The sequence below is a fragment of the Podarcis tiliguerta genome (genome assembly GCF_965153285.1).
Source record: "Podarcis tiliguerta genome assembly, chromosome: 2".
NCBI classification, from domain to species: domain Eukaryota; kingdom Metazoa; phylum Chordata; class Lepidosauria; order Squamata; family Lacertidae; genus Podarcis; species Podarcis tiliguerta.
The window spans coordinates 1497476-1523656 of NC_139535.1; the positions used below are offsets into that span (position 1 = coordinate 1497476).

At 49.3% G+C, this 26181-nt stretch overlaps 2 protein-coding genes and 1 long non-coding RNA gene across 4 annotated transcripts in view; all 3 read right to left on the bottom strand.

Moving 5' to 3' along the window:
• Positions 1 to 1004: 1004 nt before the first annotated feature.
• On the bottom strand, positions 1005 to 12994 carry LOC310670418 (zinc finger protein 213-like). The gene is made up of 6 exons (XM_083425753.1): positions 12901 to 12994; positions 9961 to 10562; positions 8439 to 8568; positions 7478 to 7563; positions 6117 to 6243; positions 1005 to 4759 (listed from the first exon to the last, which is right to left on the bottom strand). Exons 2-6 carry the CDS (start codon positions 10375 to 10377, stop codon positions 3819 to 3821), a joined length of 1701 nt encoding a protein of 566 aa, XP_083281879.1. The 5' UTR covers positions 10378 to 10562; positions 12901 to 12994; the 3' UTR covers positions 1005 to 3818.
• Positions 12995 to 17960: 4966 nt separating this feature from the next.
• Positions 17961 to 26158, bottom strand: LOC310670443 (uncharacterized protein). Of its 2 annotated transcripts, none has more exons than XM_083425814.1 (5): positions 25814 to 26158; positions 22822 to 23019; positions 22228 to 22354; positions 21797 to 21874; positions 17961 to 20111 (listed from the first exon to the last, which is right to left on the bottom strand). In XM_083425814.1, the coding sequence occupies exons 2-5, from the start codon at positions 22894 to 22896 to the stop codon at positions 18739 to 18741; spliced, it is 1653 nt and encodes a 550-aa protein (XP_083281940.1). In that variant the 5' UTR covers positions 22897 to 23019; positions 25814 to 26158; the 3' UTR covers positions 17961 to 18738. The 2 variants fall into 2 exon arrangements, with proteins under 2 accessions (XP_083281940.1, XP_083281941.1); XM_083425815.1 differs by having other exon boundaries at positions 22228 to 22430; positions 22742 to 23019; positions 25814 to 26080.
• The window catches only part of LOC310671161, a 38528-nt gene continuing 30307 nt past the window's right edge, over positions 17961 to 26181 (bottom strand). Inside the window, exon 2 of the long non-coding RNA XR_014507845.1 lies at positions 17961 to 18632. This is a non-coding gene — a long non-coding RNA (uncharacterized lncRNA). The remainder of the gene's footprint in view (positions 18633 to 26181) is intronic.

Here is a 26181-nt window from a genome sequence, read left to right on the forward strand (position 1 = left end):
TTTATCCACCCGTGCTGCTCCAGTATGTAGCACTATGTTTGTTTATATCATGTGAGTGTCTGAGCGTGAGACAGGAAGTCTCAGCACTGTTGGAAGTTTAGTTTCACTTCTGTGTGTGATGCTGTTCTGTATTGCTGTTGAGAGAGCACAGACATGCTGATGGACTCTTTGTATATAGACTGTAAAATAAAGTAGTTTAGAGCTGCTAATTGACTCTTCTGCTATGAGATGCCAGAAGACAAGTGTGCTCCTCTCAGGAGGGAGGGGTCGCTTACTGCCGGTCTCTCTGGACTGAGATTTACAGCCCAAGAGTGACCATCGGAGAGACGACCTGGTGTCTTGGAAAGTTGGCGGCCTTCCCGGGCGTTTTCCAACAGGGTCCTCCCAACTCCAGACACCAACCGCCAAGCTCTGGCCCTCAACTGCCTCCTAGTTCACATTCAACCTTCGCTTTCAAACTCCCAGCCACGCATCACTTGCCACCAACATTCCGATTCCCTCTCCCAGGGCGGCCCACCTATGAGGCAAGAGGCTGCAACCGCTTCAAGTGGCAGGATCCGCAGGGGCAACAGATCTGGCCTCCAAGGGATGAATCGCCTGCTGCTCCTCCCACAGTGGCAACAACAGCTGAGGTGTTGCCCTTTCGAAGCCAGATCCGCCCCTTCCACGGCATCCTGCCCATGCTGCCTCTTGGTGAACAGGAGGGGCTGCTGTTCTCCCTCCCCCTCGTTCCCAATGTAGCTCTTTGTTCCCCCCTTGTTTCCAACACAGATCTTCACTCACCCCGTCTTCCTTGGCAGGTGGACACCATTTTGTGGTTCTCCTTAGGTGCCAAAATGTCTTAGCCCAGCCTCTGTGACTGATCCTTAAGGAGGCTGTGCTTCTATAAATAAAGGCCCACTTTCCCACTTAAATCCTTGGTCTGCTGGCGTTCCTCTACGGAATCAGGAGATTCATTTGGGAGACCATGAAGGGAGAGGAAATAAAAAACCCTACCGAAGAAATAGGGGTGATGTATTTGAAGGCTTTATTAACCCAACCTACAAAAAAACCACCATAAAATAACACCCACTCAGGTTAGGAAACTATCGGATTATTAGATTGATAGATATAGGCAAGCTCTAACACTTACACGGGTTTCTCAGTTAGGAGAAGGCAAGCAGTTTTAATTAAGAGTAGAAATCCAGTAAATGAGAAAAGAATCACAGGAAGACAAGACGGCAAGTTGCCAGCAGGGTCCACAGCATGCCAAAAATGACAGAGAGCGCTTCCCTTCCACGTAGAAGAGGCCAGGTGTTTTTGAATAGCCTGCCCACCCCATGTAAAAAATAACGACGATCAAGTGTCCTCGGTTTTCTAAATATTCTCCTCATCACGCTCTACACAAAAGCTTTGACATCCTTACGCGATGGAACATGCACAGGGACCGATTCTGAGCGTTTTGCTCCATCTCCAAGAAATTAAACAAAAAGATGCACGTGTAGCAACCGGTGGAAGTGCCAGGTTTTGAAGTGGAAGATCTGATGGCACATGAACCCAAAAGCCTTTAAGCTTTGCCAGTTATCTGAGGTTTTCGTGGCTGCCGTCTCAGGACTTCCGGGGTTCCTCCTAGCCACAAGGTCCCCATTGAGAAGGCGCACTGAGAAACCCCCAGGGTAAAAGGGAGGGCTGCAACGGAGTGCTTCCACCCAGGGCTCCAGCCAGCCACGAAATCCTGCCCTTTCCCAGGTCACTCCATTCCCTATCCCTTCTGCTCCAACATTCAGCGTCAAATCGCAGGACCGAAATTTGGCTGCTTCAGGTCCTCCCAACCCCACTGCTGGACCCAAATGGTGTGTTGTGCATTTCCCAAAGAGGAGGGTGGGGTTATGGGCAAGGGAGTGGCGGTGGGGCACTGGTGGTATAAATGATTGATGACTTTGAAAAGCTGGTATCACTGAACCTAAAGAGTTTTAACTGGCTTCTGAATAAATGTGCAGTAAATTGTTACTGTTTGGAAATTTAATTGTGTCCTGAGCTGCAAGTTTTGGTGTTCCCTCAAGCCAGCTGATCCACTCCCCCCCCCCCCCCCGAAAAAAATGGTGCCATTTTTACTTCACAAGGATCCATGCTATGAGGATCCTATAGATGCAGAGCTCCTTCAAGGTCTTGTTTTATTATTGGGGGTGGGCTGGGAAGGGAGTGCATTTGTGGCATGAAAATGCATGAGATTTCCACAGGAAACTACAGGAGGTGCCTCAACAGGAAGCAACGCGGGGATCCAGGAAATTGCAGGCTTAACAGCTGCTCTGGGTAAATTGATGGAAAGCATTAATAAAGATAGAACAACCAAACGTATTAGAAGAACAAGTCTTGCTGTAGAAGTGCCAGCATGGCTTCTGCTACTGAAATAGTTCTTTGAAGAGTCCAGCAAGTAGATACAGTGGGGGTGATCCAGCTGACATTGTGTAGCTCAGTTTTGTGAACGCGTCCCCCACCAAAGACCCCAGGGCAAACCTCAACTTGGCCGCTGTGAGAAGCAGCATGCAGCCCAGGACTCCCTGCACCTCTGCCCCCGAAGGTATTCACTTCCTTGGTGCGGTGACAAAGCAACGTAAATGAAAAAACGACAGCAAAATAAATACCCCCATGTGACAAAGCAGGTAAGAAAGGGGATCCATCTTTGCGGTCATGGATGCTCACACTGAAACCAGGAGGCAAACAGGATGGGATCACAGAACAACAGCCTCCACCTTTTTCACACCTTGGTCCCACCTTTCACCGAAGAAGGATCCATTTCTTAATTTTGTGCGGGGCTCGTGCCGCTGTAGTGACCCACCCTGAGACCGAGACACAACCTAGTAAGAGGGTAAAAGAACTTCCTCATGCAGCACACAGTTAAACTACGGAACTCCCTGCCACCAGAGGCAGGAACGGCCACCAACTTGGATGGATTTAAAAGAGGATTAGACAAATTCCTGAAGGAGGAGCGGGCTATGGATGAGCTCTGCCCTGCCTGCACAGCTGGAGGCAGAGATGCTTATGAATACCAGTTTCTGGAAACCACGGGCAGGGAGAGTTGCTCTTGTGCTTGCGGGTTTTCTACGGGCCCCTGATTGGCCCCTGTGAGAACAGGAAGCTGGACTAGATGGTCCATTGGCCTGATCCAGAAGACTCTCCTTATGTTTTTATGTTAAGACGAAATGCCAGACAACATGGAGCCTCTGAGGGCAGCTGATTTCTCAACCCCGCACATTATCTAGAGGACAGTTTGCATGCTGGTTGGGTCCACTGGCCCGGTCACCTTTGCCTGTTGTTGGGCCTGACAGGCTAAGAAAGCTAATCTAATTACAGTGGTAGCTCGGGTTAAGTACTTAATTCGTTCCGGAGGTCCGTTCTTAACCTGAAACTGTTCTTAACCTGAAGCACCACTTTAGCTAATGGGGCCTCCTGCTGCCCCCGCACTGCCAAAGCACCATTTCTGTTCTCATCCTGAAGCAAAGTTCTTAACCCGAGGTACTATTTCTGGGTTAGCGGAGTCTGTAACCTGAAGCGTATCTAACCTGAAGCGTATGTAACCCGAGGTACCACTGTATTCATACATTTCTTCTTGGAAGGTGGTAGGCTCTCCTTCACTGGAGGTTTTTAAAAGGGATGCCACCTGTCAGGGGTCCTTTTGCTGTGATTCCCGCACGGCAGGGGGTTGGGCTAACTCTATGAGTCTATGACCACCAGAGACACAAGTCATTTAAATGGTAGGACCAATGCGCCATCTCAAGTTCTGAGCGTTCCTAAAAAATCCCCGGAGTTTCTCCCGTTTTAAAAAAATTACCACTGATCTATGGTTTCTCTTCTGGCACAAGTTCGACGCACTGAACATTTATGTGGTGCTTCAAGTGATAAGCGAGGCTGTTGCTTCGGCTGAAGCTTTTCCCGCACTCGGAGCACTGGTACGGTTTTTCCCCCGTGTGGGTCCTCTGGTGCGAGATGAGGTTGATCCTCTGGCTGAAGCCCTTCCCGCACTCCGAGCACTTGTAGGGCTTCTCCCCGGTGTGGATGGTGCGGTGCAGAGTCAGGCTCACCCTCTGACTGAAGCTCTTCCCGCACTCAGCGCACGGGTACGGCCTCTCCCCTGTGTGGACCGTCCGGTGGCGGGTGAGGTTGATCTTCTGGCGGAAGCTCTTCCCGCAGTCCAGGCATTTGTACGGCTTCTCCCCGGTGTGGACCCTCTGGTGCTTGTACAGCGTGGAGCTCTCGCTGAAGCGCCTCCCGCACTCAGAGCACTCAAACGGCTTTTCGCCCGTGTGGATCCGTTGGTGCCTCAGGCGGCTGTTGCTGCACCGGAAGCTCTTCCCGCACACCGTGCAGATCCACCACTCCTCCCCTGTGTGGACTCGCTGGTGCCGAGTGAGGTGGTACCTCTGGCTGAAGCTCTTCCCGCAAACCGAGCAGATCCACCACTTCTCGCCCGTGTGGACTCTCTGGTGCCGGGTGAGGCTGTAGCGCCGGTTGAAGACCTTTCCGCACTCGGAGCATTCCAGGAGGGTCTCCCGCTTGTTGATCCTCTGGTGCCTTCGGACGCTGGGCTTGCTCGCCATGCTTTCCGCACACAAGGGAGGGAGTGCCTGCCTTTCGTTCCCATCCCAACCCTTTTCTTGCGTCGGGGCTTCGTGGAAGTTGGCTCCTTCAAGCAAGACACCCTCTGCCTTGCAAACCGGTTCTCGCGGCTCCAAGTCACTTCTCTGCTGTTTGGCAACGATCCCGCTCTCCATCGCTTCACCTGAAGGGAGAAAGAGGAAAATGAACCTCACGCCATCAAGCAAAAGCCCAACTCACTTCTACAGTGGTACGTTGGCAGTCGAACGGCTTAGTTGTTGAACAAATCGGCTCCCGAACGTCGCAAACCCAGAAGTGAGTGTTTGCGAACGTTCTTTGGAAGCCGAACGTCCGACACAGCTTCCATGGCTTCCGATTGAGTGCAGGAGGCTCCTGCAGCCAATCAGAAGCCGCACCTTGGTTTTCAAACCATTCCAGGAGTCGAACGGACTCCCGGAATGGATTAAATTTGAGAACCAAGGTACCACTGTATATCCCAGTAATATCATAACTTTTTTATTTTAAACTGTGATGTGACTACATTTGGAGTACTGTGTACAGTTCCGGTTGCCACACCTCGAAAAGGATGTTGTAGAGCTGGAGAAGTTTCAGAAAAGGGCGTGGGGATGGAGCGACTTCCCTTTAAGGGAATGTTACAGCACGTGGAACTTTTCAGTTTAGAGAGAAGGTGAGTAAGAGGCGATACAGGAGAAGCAGATATGGAGGAAATGGGCAGAGAAAAGCTTTTCTTCCATTTTTACAACACTGTGGGCAAGTTAAATCTGCACATGACTCTTTATCGGAAGATACCAGAGGGGTTCACAACAGAAAAATGCAAAATGAGAACACAGAGTACATAAGGAAACAAAAACAAAACGAAGAGCTCTCCTCCTACAAACACAGTTTAAAAGTCAGCCAAACACCTGATTGGAGAGAAATGTTTTCCGACTGGTGCCACTGCAGAAAAGGCCCCGTTCTCATTTTGCCACCCTCCAGACCTCACGTGGAGATGGTACCCGAATAAGTGCCTCCAGAGGATGTTGATAGCAGGGCCCAGGTTGGTTCATAACTATGGGCCTAACCCCAAAGAGGAGGCAGTGATGGCCTCCAACCTAGATGGCTTAGAAAGATGATTGGACAATGCCATGGAGGAGAGCTCTGGGTAGCAATGGCTACTAGCCATGATGGAGATGTCCTGGCTCCCATCAGTTGCAGAAATGCTTCTGAGTACCAGTTGCTGGAAACCACAGGAGGGAAAGGTTGTCCTTGTGCTCGTGTCCTGCTTGCAGGTTTCCCATAATAAGCATCTGGCTGGCCACTGTGAGAACAGGATGCTGGATTCAATGGGCTTCCAGCCTGATCCAGCTCTTCTTACGTTCTTAAGTCTGGATAACTGGTCCATTGCCTGCTTTGGGATGGCACCCGAGGCCCAGTGGCTAAGAGTGCCTTACACCAGCTTCAGTGGATAAGACAGCTACAGCCTGACCTCTGTGACCCATCACTGCATAGCTTCTGTTAACAGGGGAAAAGGTGAGCCTTACCCAGAGAGACCAAGTTCCCATAATTCTCCACCATGACCTCCCACTGCAGGGATCTTTGGTCTGGATGCAGCAGAGCCCACTCCTCCTCTGTGAAGTACACGGCCACCTCCTCAAAGGTCACCGGGCCCTGGAAAGAAGGGGGGAGGATGCTCATCACAACTAATGGAACAATTAAAAAGAGAGAGCCGTGATCCCTACGTACGCAGGCTGAGACCCTACCTGCCTGCAGACTGTCTTGCCAGAGTGGTGAATGCTCTAGTTATCTCCCGCTTGGACTACTGCAACGCGCTCTACGTGGGGCTACCTATGAAGGTGACCCGGAAACTACAAATGATCCAGAATGCGGCAGCAAGACTGGTGACTGGGAGTGGCCGCCAAGACCACAAAACACCGGTCTTGGAAGACCTACATTGGCTCCCAGTACGTTTCCGAGCACAATTCAAAGCGTTGGTGCTGACCTTTAAAGCCCTAAACAGCCTCGGCCCAGTATACCTGAAGGAGCGTCTCCACCTCCATCATTCAGCATGGACACTGAGGTCCAGCTCAGGCCTTCTGGTGATTCCCTCTCCCTGCGAGAAGCGAGATTACAGGGAACCAGGCAGAGGGCCTTCTCGGTAGTGGCCCTGTGGAACGCCCTCCCATCAGCTGTCAAGGAAATTAACAACTATCTGACTTTCAGAAGACATCTGAAGCATTTCAGAAGGTAGCCCTGTTCAGGGAAGTTTTTAATGTTTTATACTTTATCGTGATTTTAATATTCTGTTGGGAGAAGAAGAAGAAGAAGAAGAAGAAGAAGAAGAAGAGTAGTAGCTTGGATTTTATATCCCGCCTTTCACTCCCCTTAAGGAGTCTCAAAGAGGCTAACAATCTCCTTTCCCTTTCTCCCCCACAACAAACACTGTGTGAGGTGAGTGGGGCTGAGATACTTCAGAGAAGTGTGACTGGCCCAAGGTCACCCAGCAGCTGCATGTGGAGAAGGGGGGAAGCGAACCCAGTTCACCAGATTACGAGTCCACTGCTCTTAACCGCTACACCACACTGGCTGGGGAAACCCAGCCAGATGGATGGGCTATAAATAATAATATATGATGACGATGATTTTACAGGGGACCGGACTAGGTGACCCTTTGTTCCCTTCCAACTCCGCAACTCCACAATTCTATGATAAACTTTTGAAAGGGATGGAGGCTCTCCCTGCAAGATCCAGAGCTCCCTCAGGGATGCTCAGATCCTTCCCAGCTTTGGAACATCCTTTGATAGGGGTTAAGAGACACATCCTTTCAGGCCCATAGACATGTGTAGGTGATGGAGGCACCCAAGCTGACCCTCCTTCCTCAGTTCCCCAGTTCTTCCGCTCCTACCTGTCCAGGCACCTGCGCAGCAACCATTTCCGCTCCGTCACACATTAAGGAAGGGCTGAGACCATCCGCCAGAGGAGCTTGGCTACCTGTGAAGGAAGAGGAAGGAAGGAAGGAAGTGGGAAGGAGGTGAGCTGCTGCACCCGCCACCTCAGTTGTTTCTCAGTCCTGAACTGCCTTGGGCTTAATTACCATATTGGCCCAAATATAAGCCACACTTTTTTCTCAAATTCTGACCCTGAAAAGTTAAAGTGTGCCCCCTCCTTCATGTGCCCCCTCCTTGAGAGGTCTGGAGGGTGGCAACATAAGAGCGGGCCTTCTCTGCAGTGGCTCCCCATCTATGGAGTGGTCTCCCCAGGGAAGTTCGCCTGGCACCTTCATTATACACCTTCCTTTATACAACGTTCCTTTTTAACCAGGCCTTTAGTTGATCCAATTTACATCCTATCCCCTTTTAGAATTTGTGTGTTTTTGTGGTGGGTGGGGCTGTTGAGTGGTTGTTTTTATTTTTATTAGGTACTTTGTGGTTTTATATCTTGATTTTATTCTGTGAACTGCTCTTATATAGGGTAATAATAATAATAATAATAATAATAATACAATTATACAAAAAAAAACTTGGATTCCCACCCCCCACCCTGGTTTTAAAAAGGGCTGGAGACGAGGGCAAAACTCCCACCTCCCGACCCTTTCACCACTGATGGAAGGGAAACTTAAAAGTCTGCAAGTTTCCCATTGGGGCATGGGGGGGGTGTGATGCATTATGTGGGCCACTGACCTGATCTAGCAAAGCTATTCTTACATACCCACCTTCCCATTTTATCCTCACAACAACCCTGCAAAGTAGGTCTGGCTACGAGGCAGTAACTCTTCTTATGTCCTAAAAAGCAACGTCCAGATTCTAGGCAACCCCCTCGAGAGACCAAGATCAAGCCAAATTGTGCTCCCAAATTGTCCTCCTTACCCAGCAAGGTAGAAGCATCCCCTCCAGCGCCCCCCGGAATGGCTCCTCGGAACAGCTGCCTCCTCCTGCTGGCTGGCGGGACCTTCTCTACTTTGGGGGAAGAAGGCGCCCCTTTTCTCATCCCTTGAACCTGAAACAAAATTTGGGGATCCTCAAGTGGGGAATGGAGAAAAGGGATTAGGAAGGGAACTTCCATCCGACTGTTGGAATCGGTTTTGGCATAGAGTTCCTCAGCAAACAGGTAATGTGACCCTAAGCCCGGACACTGTCATTAAGTCATTAAGCCCGGGCACTGAGGTCCAGCTCCAAGAGCCTTCTGGCGGTCCCCTCACTGCGTGAAGCAAAATTACAGGGAATCAGGCAGAGGGCCTTCTCGGTAGTGGCCCTGTGGAACGCCCTCCCATCAGATGTCAAGGAAATAAACAACTATCGGACTTTTAGAAGGCATCTGAAAGGAACCCCGTTTAGGGATGTTTTTAATGTTTGATGTTTTATCATGTTTTAAATATTCTGTTGGGAGCTGCCCAGAGTGGCTGGGGAAACCCAGCCGATTGTATGTATGTATGTATTTTTATTATACCTAACACCACCACATCTCACCTGGATATACAGAATAACCAATGTTGTTTGTGGAGGTGTAAAGCCACAAAAGCTGGGATATGACGCATACTCTGGGCATGTCCCAAAATCAGAAAATTCTAGGAAGATACGGCAAAGGAAACTCAAGTAATATCTTGCTATATTTTTACCCATGGATCCCCCAATTTTTGCTATTCAGACATATTAAACAAACAACCAATAGAAGAAGAAGAGAAGAAGAGTTTGGATTTGATATCCCGCTTTATCACTACCCGAAGGAGTCTCAAAGCGGCTGACAATCTCCTTTCCCTTCCTCCCCCACAACAAACACTCTGTGAGGTGAGTGGGGCTGAGAGACTTCAGAGAAGTGTGACTGGCCCAAGGTCACCCAGCAGCTGCATGTGGAGGAGCGGGGAAGCGAACCCAGTTCACCAGATTATGAATCTACCACTCCTAACCACTACACCACACTGGCTCTAGAGAACAGGAAATGAATGCAACACCTCTTAACTGCTTCCAGAATTATTACTTTTATCAAATCTGGGTGGGGTAGGGGAATGAGAAGACCGTCCATGACAGAGCGGATAATGAAAATCAGGAACACAGTGTGCATGGTTAAGCTAACGTATGCGGCAAGAACCAGAAAGGACAGAAAACAATATAATGTCTTTATCGAGAAATTGAGTCTTTTAATATAAATGTACTGGAGCAATAACATGCAGGATACGGTAAATCCATTTGTGCTACTAATTGATTGAATTTTGCTCCTGTCTTGTTAGTTCTAAATACCCCTTCTGCTTTTGCTTTGTTTTATTTGGCCTCTGTTATGAAACTTTGCTTTCTTTTATTATAACAAATAAATGGGGTGGGCAGGGGGAGGAATTCCAGGGGGTTGGACTCTGGCTCCTTCCCAACTCCCATGATTTAAAGAAAGTGCTCTCACCTGCTCCTTTTCTTCCTGCCTCTTCTCTTCCACCTGGCTCAGGAGGAAGCCTTCTGCCAGGGCCACCGCCTGCGAACTGGTCTCCGCTCCGCACTCCCTGACCCAGTTCTCCATCTCCGGGGGGAGGATAGTCAGGAACTGCTCCAGGACCACCAGGTCGAGCATCTGGGCCTTGGTGTGCTTTTCCGGCTTCAGCCACTGGCGGTAGAGGTGGTGGAGGCGGCTGCAGACCTCGCGGGGGCCCTCGGCCTCCTGGTAGCAAAACGCCCGGAAGTGTTGGCGCTGGACGTCTGAGCTGGCATTGCCCTCGCCCAGGATCTGCTGCACGTTCTTTTCCCAGACCTCCCCAGTGCTCCCAGTCTGGGTGACGTGGGGGTCCTTTCCTCCCCAGGGAGCCGCTGGGACTGGCTTTTCCATCCCCCAAAGTTCCCAGAAGGAATCCAAGGACTGCCTTGTTTTTGTTCCCAAACCAAAGGCTGCCAGAATTTGATGGGCGTTGGAGGGGAGGGTGTCGATGTCCGGCAAAGTTTGCAAGCCCCCCTCTTGCACACACCTAAGGGAAAGATGCTTTGCTAGGAGCGAAGGGTGACCCCGGCTGGGACCTGTAAAAGACGGCAGAGACTTATAAGCAGACATGACAAAGTCCCCCCCCCCCCCATGATATTCTTGCAGAGAAGTTGGTAAAATATGGGCTGGGTGAAGTTAGGTGGATTTGTAGCTGGTTGACTGACTGAACCCAAAGAATACTCATTGATGGTTCCTTGTCATCCTGGGGGAAAGTGACAATTGGGGCGCCGCAGGGTTCTGTCCTGGGCCCGTTGTAGTTCAACATCTTTATAAATGACTTGGACAAAGGAATTGAGGGGAAGTTCATCAAATTTGCAGATGTCATCAAATTGGGAGAGGTAGCTATCACTGAAGAAGGTGGAATCGGGATTCAGGGTTCTTACACTTAGGCAAGAATAACAGCTGCACAAATATGAGATTGGGGATACCTGGCTTACTAGTAATACATGCCAAAAGGATCTAGGGGTCATAGTGGACCTCAAGCTTAACATGAGTCAACAGTGTGATGCAGCAGAGGGTGGAAAAAGTTTAATGCTATTCTAGGCTGTATCAACAGAAGTCTAGTGTCCAGATCAAGGGAAGTCATAGTACCACTCTATTCAGTCTTGGTCAGACGACACCTGGAGTACTATGTACAGTTCTGGGCAAAAGGATGTTGACAAGCAGGAACGTGTGCAGAGGAGGGCGACCATGGTGATCAAGGGTCTGGAAACCGGGACTTATGAGGAACGATTGAAGGAGCTGGGCAAGTTTAGTTTGGATAAGAGGAGACTGAGAGGAGGATGGAGCAAGCTTATTTTCTCGTGCTCTGGTGGAACAGTCTCCCTCGGGAAGCTGTGGGCTCTCCTTCACTGTTTTTTAGCAGAGGTTGGATGGCCATCTGTCATGGATGCTTTAGCTGAGATTCCTGCATGGCAGGAGGTTGGGCTTAATGACCCTCAGGGTACCTTCCAACTCTACTATTCTATGATTCTGCACTCTGGGCAGCCCCCAACAAAATATCAAAACACAGTAATGCATCAAACATTAAAAGCTTCCCTAAACAGGGCTGCCTTCAGGTGTCTTCTAAGAGTCTGGTAGTTGTTGTTCTCTTTGACATCTGGTGGGAGGGTGTTCCACAGGGTGGGTGCCACCACCGAGAAGGCCCTCTGCCTGGTTCCCTATAACTTGGTTTCTCGCAGTGAGGGAACCGCCAGAAGGCCCTTGGTGCTGGAACTCAGTATCCAGGTAGAACGATGAGGGTGGAGACACTCCTTCAGGTATACAGGACCAAGGCCGTTTAGGGCTTTAAAGGTCAGCACCAACACTTTGAATTGCGCTCGGAAACGTACTGGGAGCCAGTGTAGGTCTTTCAAGACCGATGTTATATGGTCTCGGCGGCCGCTACCAGTCACCAGTCTAGCTGCCGCATTCTGGATTAGTTGTAGTTTCTGGGTCACCTTCAAAGGTAGCCCCACATAGAGCGCATTGCAGTAATCCAAATGAGAGATAACTAGAGCATGCACCACTCTGGCGAGACAGTCCGCGGGCAGGTAGGGTCTCAGCCTGCGTACTAGATGGAGGTTGTAAACAGCTGCCCTGGACACAGAATTGACCTGCGCCTCCATAGACAGCTGTGAGTCCAAAATGACTCCCAGGCTGCGCACATGGTCCTTCAGGGGCACAGTTACCCCATTCAGGATTTATGAATTTTAGGGACTAGAAGTACCAGAGGCAGTGTGGTGCAGTGCTTAGCGTGCTGGGTGTGGAGGTGGGAGCCCAGGGTTAAGAGCATAAGAAGAGCCCGCTGGGTGAGGCCAACGGCCTATAAAGTCCAGCGTTCTTTTCTCATGGTGGCCAACCAAATGCCTGATAGAAACCTGCAAGCAGCATCTGAACAGAACGCTCTGCTCTCCTGCTTCCAATTGTGAAGGGAGATCGGTAGCCCTCTCCACTTTGAATCTGTCTACAGTAATCCTCTTTCAAAGCCATCCAGGTACCATTTGCCCCCCGCCCCCGAATCATGGGGACCATAGTTTACCCCCTCACCGAACTACAAATCCCAGAACCCACTCCGTCCTGAATCTGGCACCATCCCACACTCCGACCTACTCCATGGGGCAGTTGAGAGGTTTAAAACTTGGGACGGGAGGCATCTCTTTGGAGAGAGAAAAAGCAAACTGTGAAAAATCAAGACCAATCCGCAACAAAGGAGGCTAAAACCAGCTTTCTGCTTGCCAACCCCACAGCGAGAGGGAGACCCCTTAGTTCTGCCCTAGCCCCTCCTTGCCCTTGAGCCCCAGCCCCAACCGCTGCGCTCCCCCAACACCTATCACTTTCCTCCTAATGCAAACTGGTTTGATACTGGTTCCAGTGCAAATCTTTTGTTCTGACCCTGGTAGCCGGGAGAGGAGGTGGGAGAGGGCTGGCCAGAGCAGCCCACCTCTTTTTGGAGGAAGGGGATAACTGGAGTGGGACCGGGGGGGGGCGAGGATCTCCCCCCCCCCTTTCTCCCCAGCCAAGCGCCTGGTACCCCTCCCTCCTTTTGTCTCCACCAGCTGCTGAGCCTTTTCCCCTCTTCTCCCTACCCCCACCTTTGCAGCCCGCCCCCAAATGAATTTGCCACTCACCTGCTCCCCACTCCCACCCCCAGCTTGGAGGGAGAGCCAACCTGAGTGGGTGGCGGGGGGTCCCGGCGGTGGTGGGAGGAGGGGAGAAAAACCCCGGACTCCTTGGATGCTCTGTGCGCCGCGCAGCCCCCCGCCCCCTCCTTCCCTCCCGTGCCCCCTCCTCCTCCTCCTTGCACGCCTCTCCAGGAACCCAGCCTCGCTCGCTTTAACCCCTTCCTCGCCGCGGACCCACACATAGAAGGCCTCCCTCCCCATCGCCCCCCGCCCACCCCCGGGATCCCTTTGCAAATGCCCGGAGAGCAGCCGCAAGAGGACTTCGCAGCTGGGGACGCGGCAGAGGGGCTCCCCTTCTCTCCAGGGTCTTGCATACAGAAGCCAGCCCCCCAGCACTCTCCCTCTGCCCGCTGCCCGCTGCCACCCCCCACCCCTCCACGCTAAGGGGTCCAACGCGGCTGCAGAAACGCACTTGGGGCTCGACGTGAAGCCCCCAGAGGTCGAGCCCCCTGAAGTGAACTGGGAAAGGAATCCACTTTCTTGAAAGATGCCTCGTGTCAAGACACAAGAGGGGATGAATCCGCAAATCCTGCGCCCCAAGGATTGGGGGTGGGGGGAGCAGATCTCAAGGGTCATCTAGTCCAACCCCCCTGCAACGCAGATGTTATGTACTGAGTTGAATAGGATCCAAATTGCAGCAGTCTGATTGGTCCTAGAACAATAGGATCCAAATTGCAGCAGTCTGATTGGTCCTAGAACAATAGGATCCAAATTGCAGCAGTCTGATTGGTCCTAGAACAATAGGATCCAAACTGCAGCAGTCTGATTGGTCCTAGAACAATAGGATCCAAATTGCAGCAGTCTGATTGGTCCTAGAATAATAGGATTCAGAATGCAGCAGTCTGATTGGTCCTAGAACAATGCTGAACAGTCTGATTGGTTGGCAGGAATCACCCAATCATGCTCCAGATATAAGTGAATCCACAACCTGATTGGCTTACAGTAGAATTCCAGAATTAGCCAATCATGTGCAGCCCATTGTGTAAATAATGTACAGTATATAAAGCAGATACTTTGAAGGGACTTTCATTCATTCCTCCTCACCACTATGAGCTGAATAAAGAGCGTGAAATCACTTTGCGACTCTGAGTATATTTCAGCAGAAATCACATCTATTATGCACGCACAGAATCATAGTTGGAAGGGGCCTCATGTGGTCCAATCCTGCTCTCCAGGATTCCCGACCAGATTCGTCGCCCAATTCGTGTTTGTTTGTTTGTTTGTTTGTGAGAGAAACTGACAAAATAACCTCCATGTCAACCGAGGTTTAATTTCGACTGTAGCTATTAAGGAAGCCAAATGCCCTTGTAAGCGTTCCCACAAATGTCCATTGCAAGGGCCTTCCCTGGTGACTGGGAGCAGCCGCCGACACACACCGGTCTTGAAAGATCTGCATTGGCTCCCAGTACGTTTCCGAGCACAATTCAAAGTGTTGGTGCTGACCTTTAAAGCCCTAAACGGCCTCAGTCCAGTATACCTGAAGGAGTGTCTCCACCCCCATCGTTCTGCCTGGACACTGAGGTCCAGCCCAGAGGGCCTTCTAGCGGTTCCCTCACTGCGAGAGGCCAGGTTACAGGGAACCAGGCAGAGGGCCTTCTCGGTGGTGGCACCCGCCCTGTGGAACGCCCTCCCACCAGATGTCAAAGAGATAAACAACTACCAGACTTCTAGAAGACATCTGAAGGCAGCCTTCTTTAGGGAAGCTTTTAATGTTTAATAGGTTATTGTATTTTGGTTTTGTTGGAAGCCGCCCAGAGTACCTGGGGGGACCCAGCCAGATGGGCTGGGTATCAATAATAAATTATTATTTGTTATGTACTGAGTTGAATAGGATCCAAATCGCAGCAGTCTGATTGGTCCTAGAACAATAGGATTCAGAATGCATCAGTCTGATTGGTCCTAGAACAATGCATCAGTCTGATTGGTTAGCAGGAACCACCCAATCATGCTCCAGATATAAGTGAATCCACAACCTGATTGGCTTACAGTAGAATTCCAGAATTAGCCAATCATGTGCAGCCCATTGTGTAAATAATGTATATAAAGCAGATACTTTGAGGGGACTTTCTTTCATTCCTCCTCACCACTATGAGCTGAATAAAGAGCATGAAATCACTTTGCGACTCTGAGTATATTTCATTATTATTATTATAAATTATTCTTGGAGGGGGCCGGAAGCCTTCGAATCCTCACATAACTGAAACTCCTGAGGGGATTCGTATTTAGCTGTTCATCTGACTGCAGCCCCCTAGGCAAGGGTATCTTGTGTCCGCAATGCTTTCCGGAGCTTTCAGGCCTCGAGGAGAGGCATGGAGAGGGGGCTTTCCTCACAGAAACCGTTGTTTTTGTCCCAGACATTTTGCCACCTTCAGGAAAAAGAGCGGGAAACTCCTCAGATGGAGGGAGGCTCCAGATTGATCATATATTGATCCCTGCCTGTCCCACCTTTTCTCCACAGAAGCATCTCTGGAAACTCTCCAGGATTCCCCTCCAGGCTCCTCATCCCCCTTTTTTTTGTTTCTGAGGGAAACTGAGCCAATAACCTCCATGATGACCGAGGTTTGAGGGAACCTCCTTGAATCCCCTCAGCACAAAGAGGGAACACAATGGTTGCCCATGTAACCACAATCCGTCACACCATACAAGTCTCTGGCAGTGACGATACGACACAAATCCGTGGCCCAACAACTCCTTGACCAAACCCCCCTCGACGCTTCGGGGTTGGAAAACATGGAGGTGGTCCTTTGTCAAATGTAGCCTTGGCTTTATTCATCACAGACCTTGCTCAAATCTCACAAACCCTGGATCGCTACCTTTTCTAGCAGCTGACAGACTCTGGGGAAAAGGGAAAGAGCATCAGCCACCTATGTAGGAAACGAGAAACTAACTTAACCACCTTGTGGGGCATCATAGAATCTTAAGAGTTGGAAGGGACCTGGAGGGTCATCTAGTCCAACCCCCTGAAATGCAGGAATCTCAGCTGAAGCAGCTTGTGGGAGAGGCTGTGCTCACAGTGTGCGTTAAAGTGCATTTAAAAAATGTCCCCGTCTCCAAAAACAAAAATAAGAATCTTGATAATGTTGGTTTATCGAAAGTAGTTTAGTTGGGCGTTACATTGGAGTGGATGAGTTGAATAATGTTTATATACAGCTGACAGACGAAGAATCGCAAGTTCTTTATTCTCTGTCTTTCCTTTCCCTTTCTAATCTCTTTGACTCTCTCATTATTTTCTCCGTTTCTCTTCCCTTTCCCCCTTTATTCCTTCTCATGCCCTTTTCAAATTCTAATAAAAATTACTCCAAAAAAGAAAAAGAAAAAACAGAATTTTTAATTCTGTACAGATTCAGTTTGTGGTGTTTGGGGCTCATTTTTTATAAGCTAATAACATTTGTTCCTGCTTTTTTATGACTTGTGTTTTTGCTTAATTGGCCAATTAGCCTTTATCAATTATTGCTTATTATTCATTACTGGATTTGTGCATTACCTGCACTGAAACTCATAGGTGACTTACATACATTCAAATGGTTTACCCCGGCTGTCAGTTTTGTGAAGCATAGCAAGGTTACCTCTCCACCTGAAGCTCTTTCCACACTCCATGCATTTAAACTGTTTCTCCCCATAGTTCTAGTTACAGGTAGTTAGCCGTGTTGGTCTGCCGTAGTTGAAACAAAATAAAAAAAAAATTCCTTCCAGTAGCACCTTAGAGACCAACTAAGTTTGTTATTGGTATGAGCTTTCGTGTGCATGCAAACTTAGTTGGTCTCTAAGGTGCTACTGGAAGGAATTTTTTAATTTTGTTTGTCCCCAGCGTGGGTTATCTGATGTAAAGTAAAGTGAGCACTCTGACCAGGGTTTTAAATTAGCAGGGCGCCAGGCACGTTTTGTGCCTAAAGATTGTCCATTTGTGAGCACCTCAGTTTGAAAGAACGTCAAAGTGCAAGTAGATAAATAGGTACCGCTCCGGCGGGAAGGTAAACGGCGTTTCCGTGCGCTGCTCTGGTTCACCAGAAGCGGCTTAGTCCTGCTGGCCACATGACCGCAGTACGCCGGCTCCCGCGGCCAATAAAGCGAGATGAGCGCCGCAACCCCAGATTCGGCCACGACTGGATCTAATGGTCAGGGGTCCCTTTACCTTTATCAAAAAGTCTGAGTGCCATTTTTTGCACAGAAAGTATGTTAAGGACTTTTGGGGAAACCACTCACCCATCCCTTGCCTGGACCGTCCCTTTTTCCTCCACCTGCCCTGACTCCAACCTTGTGGTGTTGATGTTTAGTCATTTAGTTGTGTCTGACTCTTCGTGACCCCATGGACAAGAGCACGCCAGGCACTACTATCTTCTACTGGTGGGTGTCATGACACCCCATAAATCAGAGGTCCCCTCTCCTGGGTCACTTCCCTGCCCCCCTTCCTCTGCCAAATAAGGAGTGCAAGCAGCACTCAATTCTTTTGTTTTTTTGTAGTCCTCAGCAACATCTGACACCCCACCAGCCCTCACACCACCTTCCCAAAGTGGGGAGAGGTGCTGGGCTCCAAAAAGGAGGTGTGAAGGCTGTGTTAGGGTCCTAGAGTCCTCCTACCTCCTTCCCAAAGCCAAGTCAGAACTTTCCCAGCTTTGGGAGGTAGGTGGGAGGGCTCTTAAGATTTGGGCCACGCTGTTCTAATACGGAGGCCACACATACAGCTGCTTTAAGCATCATTTACGTTGATATTTGATGTGCATCTGAGCAGATGGTATCCCAAAGAGCTTCAGCAACAGGGCAAACTGAAGAGCTGTTCGGATCGCAAAACTTTATTTAGAATAAAAGATAGGGGGAAAGCAAGAAAACAGGTTGAACAGATTACAAAATAAAGCAGCTCAGGTTTTAAGGCCTGGCACCACCATCCCCCTGAAAGGACTGGGTTGTGATTCTTTCCCTTATGTGGAGAGACTGATGCAATAAATAAATAAAAAGTCACAGTCAGTTATATCACATTTCTCAACTAGGCACTCTAAGCCACTTGGGGACTCTGAATACTTGATGGGTGAAACCTGCGACACATGAGAGTTTCACTTAAAGAAAGGGTGGCAGCAGCAGACCAATGCCTTTCCCCACACCTCTGACCAAGTGGCTAAACTTTGCCTCCTTTCTTTCTCCACTTACTGCATTAATAATAATATGCCAGATGGCCAAGACATTAGGCAGAATGGGGAGACCATCGTGGGCAATTAGCATAGCAGTGCTAGGAATTTCTTATTTTTCTTAGAGGCAACAAAACCTATCATCATGCATTTTCAGGTTCCACAAGATGCTTGTTTCTACACTCAAGTTTCTTCCCTGTTATGGTTCTTCCATGTGTGATAAATACTTCAGTTTCTAGTGAAGTGCTGTTTACACTCAGTGAATCTCGATTTGTTTCTCCCTCTATAAATTCTTCTGTGTTAAGCAAGTTTGTTGCATTTCCTGCTGTTCTTTATATTCTAATCACTTAGAGGCTTTCTCCCGTGTGAGTTCTCAGATTCAGCCAGGTCTTCACTCCCACTGAAGCGCTTTCCACACTCTCTACATTTTAATGGTTTCCCCTAGTGTGGGCTCTTTGATGTACAGTAAGACTTCCGCTATATCGGAAGCTCTTTCCACACTCTATGCAGTTAAACGGTCTCTCCCCAGTGTGGGTTCTGTGATGAAATGTAAGTGCACTCGCACAACTGAAACTCTTTCCACACTCCATGCATTCATACGGTTTCTCCCTCGTGTGGGTTCTTTGGTGTAAAGTTAGTTCACTCCTACAACTGCAGCTCTTTCCACATTCCATGCATTCATATGGTTTCTCTCCAGTGTGCTCTCTTTGATGTACCGTTAGTGCAGTCCTACGGTTGAAGCTCTTTCCACACTCCATGCATTCAAACGGCTTCTCCCCAGTGTGGGTTCTTTGATGTGTAGTAAGGCTTCCATTCCGACTGAAGCTCTTTCCACACTCCATACATTTAAATGGTTTCTCCCCGGTGTGGGCTCTTTGATGCACAGTAATTGCACTCCTACAACTGAAGCTCTTTCCACACTCCATGCATTCATAGGGTTTCTCTCCAGTGTGGGTTCCTTGATGTGCAGTAAGGCTTCTTCTTTGTCTGAAGCTGTTTCCACACTCCATACACTTAAATGGTTTCTCCCCAGTGTGGGTTCTTTGATGTAAAGTAAGTGCACTCTTATAACTGTAGCTCTTTCCACATTCCATGCATTTATGCAGATTCTCCCCAGTGTGCACTCTTTGGTGTATTGTAAGATGGTGATTGAGACTGAAACTCTTTCCACACATCATACATTTAAATGGTTTCTCCCCGGTATGGGTTCTTTGATGTGCGATAAGCAAACTGCTTGTACAGAAGCTCTTTCCACACTCCATGCATTTATGCGGTTTCTCCCCAGTGTGGGTTCTTTGATGTAAAGTAAGATGGTGATTGAGACTGAAGCACTTTCCACACAACATACATTTAAATGGTTTTTCCCCAGTGTGGATTCTTTGGTGGGCAATAAGGTTTCCGCTCTGGCTGAAGCTCTTTCCACACTCCATGCATTTGAATGGTTTCTCCCCTCTGTGGGTTTTTTTATGCTTAATAAGGTTACCAGCACTGCTTAAGCTCTTTCCGCATTCCGTGCATTGAAACGCTTTCTCCCCCCTTTGGGTTCCTTGATGTAAACTAATGCTTCCACTCTGACTCTTTTCACACTCCACACTGCTCCTTCCTGTGCATTCCTCCTGTGAGTTCAGGGTTACATGGACACCAATGTCCTGAGTAGTGGAAGACTTCCTTTTCCCATTATTTGACACGTTTCTGCCTATATGATTTTGGCGTGACAGTTGATTTACAAATGTCTCTTTCCCTACTTTATGCTCCACATTTCCTGATGGCTCCTCATAATTCTCTCTCCTCTGCCCATTACCTGTTTTGGGGGTGGAAGAAAAAGAAAATGTTATTCAAATTGCAAGGTAGAAGCAGACACTCTCAATGAAAATCGAGCCCAGTTCTCTGCCTCGTCTACCATTTTCAAGCACGTCCCCCACTTATCTCCCCACACTGAATCTGAAGTTAACTTCTCAAGACAACATCACAAGTCCCTTCCTACTCCACCTCACACAAGCACTTCACTGGTCAACAACAAATTTGTTGTCTGCGTTTTTTCAGTTGATTTAGGACGAATCTGATGCGCTGAATCCAAAAATCACATTTGTTTTGCTCAATCAGGTCAAGTTTTTGAGTTATGGCCACATGTGGTTTTTTGACGTTTTTGTTCACATGTACGCTTGTGTGGAGCATTTTAGAAGAAGTTGGTGGGGGTAAAATGCCATGTCAAATACAGTGGTGCCCCGCAAGACGAATGCCTCGCAAGACGGAAAACCCGCTAGACGAAAGGGTTTTCCGTTTTTCAATGCGCTTCGCAGGACGAATTTCCCTATGGGCTTGCTTCGCAAGACGAAAATGTCTTGCGAGTCTTGAGATTTTTTTTCGCTCATCCCCTTTTTCTAAGCCGCTAAACCGCTAATAGCCTTTTAGCAGCTAATCCGCTAATCCCTTAAGCCTTTAATAGCCGCTAATAGCCGCTAAACCGCTAATAGCGCTAATAGCGCTAATCCGCTAATAGGGTTGCTTCGCAAGACGAAAAAACCGCTAGACGAAGAGACTCTCAGAACGAATTAATTTCGTCTTGCGAGGCACCACTGTAATTGTTTTGATTGGAAATGATTATTTTAATGACAAGAAGTATTCAGGTCCGATAGTTCTGGGCGATTATGTCGAAAAGGGATCAGTTTGAAGTCATAAAACCTCGAAATCTTCCATAAAATGGTGTGGCAAAGCATAAAGTTGGGGGATCAAAACTAAGTTAATCTCTTCCCTTTCTCAGAGCACCATCCAGCTGGATTGTCTCCTTCCACCCAAGCAATGAAGTCTGGTTTGGGAAACGTTTTCAAAGCGGCCAGTTAATTCCGAGTGCAAAATACCCAGGCATGCCAAGCCCTACTACTGCCATGGCTCCCCTCCCAAAATAAGGGGAAGGCAAGATCTTAACACTCCGTCTGAGCGATAGAAGAAGGGCACATCGACCCAGGATCTCACTGTACATTAACCTCAGAGGCAACGTGGAGGCTATTTTAAATTTAAACCTCAGCCTGGATGCCATCTCTGTTCTTTAGAAGAAAACCCTGTTGGACGCTGTGAGGGCAGCTTTTTACAGCCTGGGGGCCGGGTGCTCGCACTCTGTGGGACCAGAGGCAGAACTGGGTGTAACAACGAATGTAAATGCAAGCTTTGGATAGGAGCAGTTTCTACACACACCCTTCTCTTTCCTTCACCCAGGCAAGCAAGAAACACAACCCAGGCAGGAAAAAAGGACTCAAGGAGGATGTGAAGCAGAGGTGGTCATGGGTCATGGCCTGGGGACAGCGGTAACTGGGGCGGGGGGGCGGAGTCCCATGGGCTGCCTCCCCCGGATCTATTTAGTCCCAGAGTCCTATAGGAGCCAACTAGATGCTGACAGGAAGCCCAGAAGCAGGTCATAAAGGCAACAGGCTTCTGCGCTCTCTCTTTCCAGAGGAAAAAAAGGACCCCAAAATGCAGCTAAGCACCTACCTTCTGGTATCTCCCCTTCTTTAGGGACCTGGAGAAATGGATCTTGTCTTTCTTCCCAACAGGAACTGAGGTCTGATTCTGCCAAGGAAAGCGATAATATTAGCTACTTTTGGCCACAAATCACCTGGCCGTTTCAAATCAATCCATATCTACGACATATCTATTACCATATCCAGATCCTATAAAGACATGCAACATGAACAGGAGAGGGCCTTGTGGTCCCCACTGCCACAAAGGTAGGTGTGTGTGTGCAAATATATGGATGATGCTTCAGAGAGCAAAGCTGCAAATATTGTGGAGTACGTCTGCAAAAAGGGGAATCCACGCAGGCTATTCTTAAATTATTCCTACTCTGAATGAATAAATGGCACAAAGAGCTGGTTGACACCTTCCACATCTAGCAGCCAAGAGGGATAAAAATGCATCCTTACCTAGAGAGGCCACCATCTCATAATTCTCCTCCATGACTTCCTTGTGCAGAGCTCTTTGGCCAGGATCCAGCAGAGCCCACTCCTCCTCCGTGAAAAACACAGCCACCTCCTCAAAGGTCAAAAGGGCCTGGAAGAAGAAGAAGAAGAAGAAGAAGAAGAAGAAGAAGGGGAGATAACTTCTCTTAGATCCCCTTCATCCCTGTCTGTTTCGTTGGTTGGTCGTAAGCCTCTTTGGATTGCCCTGGGCAAGATAAATCAACTAACATAAATGCAGTGGTTCCTTGGGTTAAGAACTTAATTCGTTCTGGAGGTCCGTTCTTAACCTGAAACTGTTCTTAACCTGAGGTACCACTTTAGCTAATGGGGCCTCCCACTGTTGCCGCGCCGTCACGCGATTTCTGTTCTCATCCTGAAGCAAAGTTCTTAACCCGAGGTACTATTTCTGGGTTAGCAGAGTCTGTAACCTGAAGCGTCTGTAACCCGAGGTACAACTGTAATAACAAAAATTCCCCACGCAACACAGAGGGAGGCTGGTTTGTCCCCCTCTCTTCCTCTTCTCCCCTCTCCTCCCCACACCCGATACTCTTACCCTACCTGAGGGAGCTGCCTGGCACCTCTTTGCATCCCACCCCTAAGACGAGGCGGTCCAAACGGTGCCTCTGAGGCCATTGCGCTGCCTGTAGAAGACAGAGGGGATGGAGGCGTAAACTGGGACACTCCTGGGACTCTCTCAGGTGTTGCCGCGATGCACTTCAAAGCAGGGAGCAGCTCTCAAGAGGACCATTCCTGGGCCTGCAGGGGAAAGACAGGGAACAGGAAGGATGTCATGAACATCATGATATTAAAAGTTGCTTCAGTTTTTAGGGGATTGTAGTTTTGGGGATGGAGGCATGCTGACGAACTATGGCGCCCCAGGCCTTCCTCTAAGGAATGTACCTATGTGTGTACATCTTGTTTACAAGGCCCTCCTGCCAACCTGAATGTTTTCAAGGCAAGCAAGGAGGCTGGGCAGGAGTGAGGCTGGCAGCAACAGAGGAGAAAGACATTCAGAAACCCTGTGCTGCGCCAGTCCTGCAAGAGGGGCCAGATTCCTCCCCCATGCCCACCCACGCCGGCTTTCATCTGCCCCAACAATCTTCCCAGAGGATGTCTAGAGAAGCCTCTTTTTGGAGACAGCATCAAAATCAGCTGGGGGGGTAATGTATTTCTTCCTCCCAAGTACAAAACCGGGGAGTGGGCATTTATTTAATCCCTCCGGTCTTTTGCCATGAGGCTTTCAAAAGTGCCCTTAAGATCCCAATCAATTTCAAATACAGTGGTGCCTCGCAAGATGAAAAGAATCCGTTCCGCGAGTCTCTTTGTCTTGCGGTTTTTTTCGTCTTACAAAGCAAGCCCATTAGCGGATTAGCGCTATTAGCGGTTTAGCGGCTATTAGCGGCTATTAAAGGCTTAAGGGATTAGCGGATTAGCTGCTAAAAGGCTATTAGCGGCTTAGATCAGCTGATAAGCGGCTTAGCGATCAGCTGTTAAGCGGCTTAGCGATCAGCTGTTAAGCGGCTTAGGGGCTTGGGGAAAAGGGGGGAGGGGGGAAAAGCCCGCAGGAACTCACAAGACATTTTCGTCTTGCAAAGCAAGCCCATAGCAAATTCGTTTTACGAAGCACCTCCAAAACGGAAAACCCTTTCGTCTAGCGGGTTTTCCGTCTTGCGAGGCATTCGTCTTGCGGGGCACCACTGTACCGCCATCCATGCACCCATTTTCCTTGCCTAGCGGGAGGGAGAGTGACAAGGTGTTTTTTCAGGCTCCAGGAAATCCAAAATTTGCCCCTTCCCTCCTGTTTGCCCCTTCCCTCCTGAATCAGGGACTCCTGCCTAGTTGCCTTCCCCCTCAACATGAGCAACCTCAGGAAGACTCTTTCCTTTGTTCCAAGGAAACTACAGTCCCTTATCTACGAGTTTTGAAAGGGGAGCTGGGGGACTTCCCCCCTCCCCAAAAACCTACATTTTGGTTCCCTTTGACACTTTGCAATAGCAGCCTCTTTCTTGCTAAGGAATCTCACAAGATGATCGAGGGTCTGGAAACCAAGCCTTATGAGGAACGGTTGAAGGACTTGAGTATGTTTAGTCCAGAGAAGAGGAGACAGAGAGATGGGATATCCATTGTCAAATATTTTAAAGGCTGTCACGTGGAGGAGGGTGCGTGCTTGTTTCTGCTCTGCTCTGGAGAGTAGAACTCAAACCAAAGGCATCAAGTTCATAGAATCATAGAATCATAGAGTTGGAAGAGACCACAAGGGCCATCGAGTCCAACCCCCTGCCAAGCAGGAAACACCATCAGAGCACTCCTGACATATGGTTGTCAAGCCTCTGCTTAAAGACCTCCAAAGAAGGAGACTCCACCACACTCCTTGGCAGCAAATTCCACTGTCAAACAGCTCTTACTGTCAGGAAGTTCTTCCTCATGTTTAGGTGGAATCTTCTTTCTTGTAGTTTGGATCCATTGCTCCGTGTCCGCTTCTCTGGGGCAGCAGAAAACAACCTTTCTCCCTCCTCTATGTGACATCCTTTTATATATCATATCACCCCTTAACCTCCTCTTCTCCAGGCTAAACATGCCCAGCTCCCTTAGCCGTTCCTCATAAGGCATCGTTTCCAGGCCTTTGACCATTTTGGTTGCCCTCCTCTGGACACGTTCCAGTTTGCCAGTGTCCTTCTTGAACTGTGGTGCCCAGAACTGGACACAGTACTCCAGGTGAGGTCTGACCGGAGCAGAATACAGTGGCACTATTACTTCCCTTGATCTAGATGCTATACTCCTATTGAGTTACAATGAAGGAGATTGCAGATAACACCAGGAAGAACTTCCTGACAATAAGAGCTGATCAACAGTGGAACCGTCTCCCCCTGGAGGCAGTGGACTCTCCTCCTTTCCTCGGATGTTTCTAAGCAGAGGCTGGAGGGCAGTCAGTCCTGGATGCTTTAGCTGAGATTCCTGCATTGCCGGGGTTGGACTAGATGACATTTGGGGGTCCCCTTCCAAACTCTATCTAAGGCCGACTTCCTTTAGCATTTTGTCTGCTCCTCAGCTGCTGTGGGTTAAACCACAGAGCCTAGGACTTGCCGATCAGAAGGTCAGCGGTTCGAATCCCCGCGATGGGGTGAGCTCGGTCCCTGCTCCTGCCAACCTAGCAGTTCGAAAGCACGTCAAAGTGCAAGTAGATAAATAGGTACCGCTCCGGCGGGAAGGTAAACGGCGTTTCCGTGAGCTGTTCTGGATCGCCAGAAGCAGCTTAGGCATGCTGGCCACATGACCTGGAAGCTGTACGCCGCTCCCTCGGCCAACAAAGCGAGATGAGCGCCGCAACTCCAGAGTCGGCCACGACTGGACCTACTCCAGCTCTGGGGCTGCAAAAGCAGCTCACCAAGCCCCCCCCCCCATATAGGGGGCTCCTTCTACTGCCCCAAAGCCTTCCTCCCCGCTGCTATCTTTCCACCCCAAGGGGGCTTTAGCAAAGGAGCGGAGGGAGGGGGCGAATGCAGATATAAACGAGAGCGCTATTAGATAGGACGGACAGGGCAGGACTTACTTCTGAGTAAACATGCATGAGACTGGGCTGCACAGCAGTGCTTCCCGAAGAAACGAGATCCACTGGGGAGGCGAACTACACAGATCCTAAGAGGGGAAATGGGAGCAGGGAGACTTTGCAAAGGGAATCCTTTGCCTCTCTCCTCCCCCCGCCAGCTGCTTGCAGATTCAGGTGCAAGGAAATCGAATCTTTCCCCTCTCCTCCCCCACCAACCCCGAAACACCCCCAAATACGCAGCACCTCTTTCTCCTCTCCAGGCCTCCTCCTTGCCTGGGAATGTGCATGGAGACCCCTCCCCTCCATTCAGGCTCTACAACCCCACCCCACCCCTGCCACCACAAACTTCCTGCCTCTCTAGGAAGCGGAGC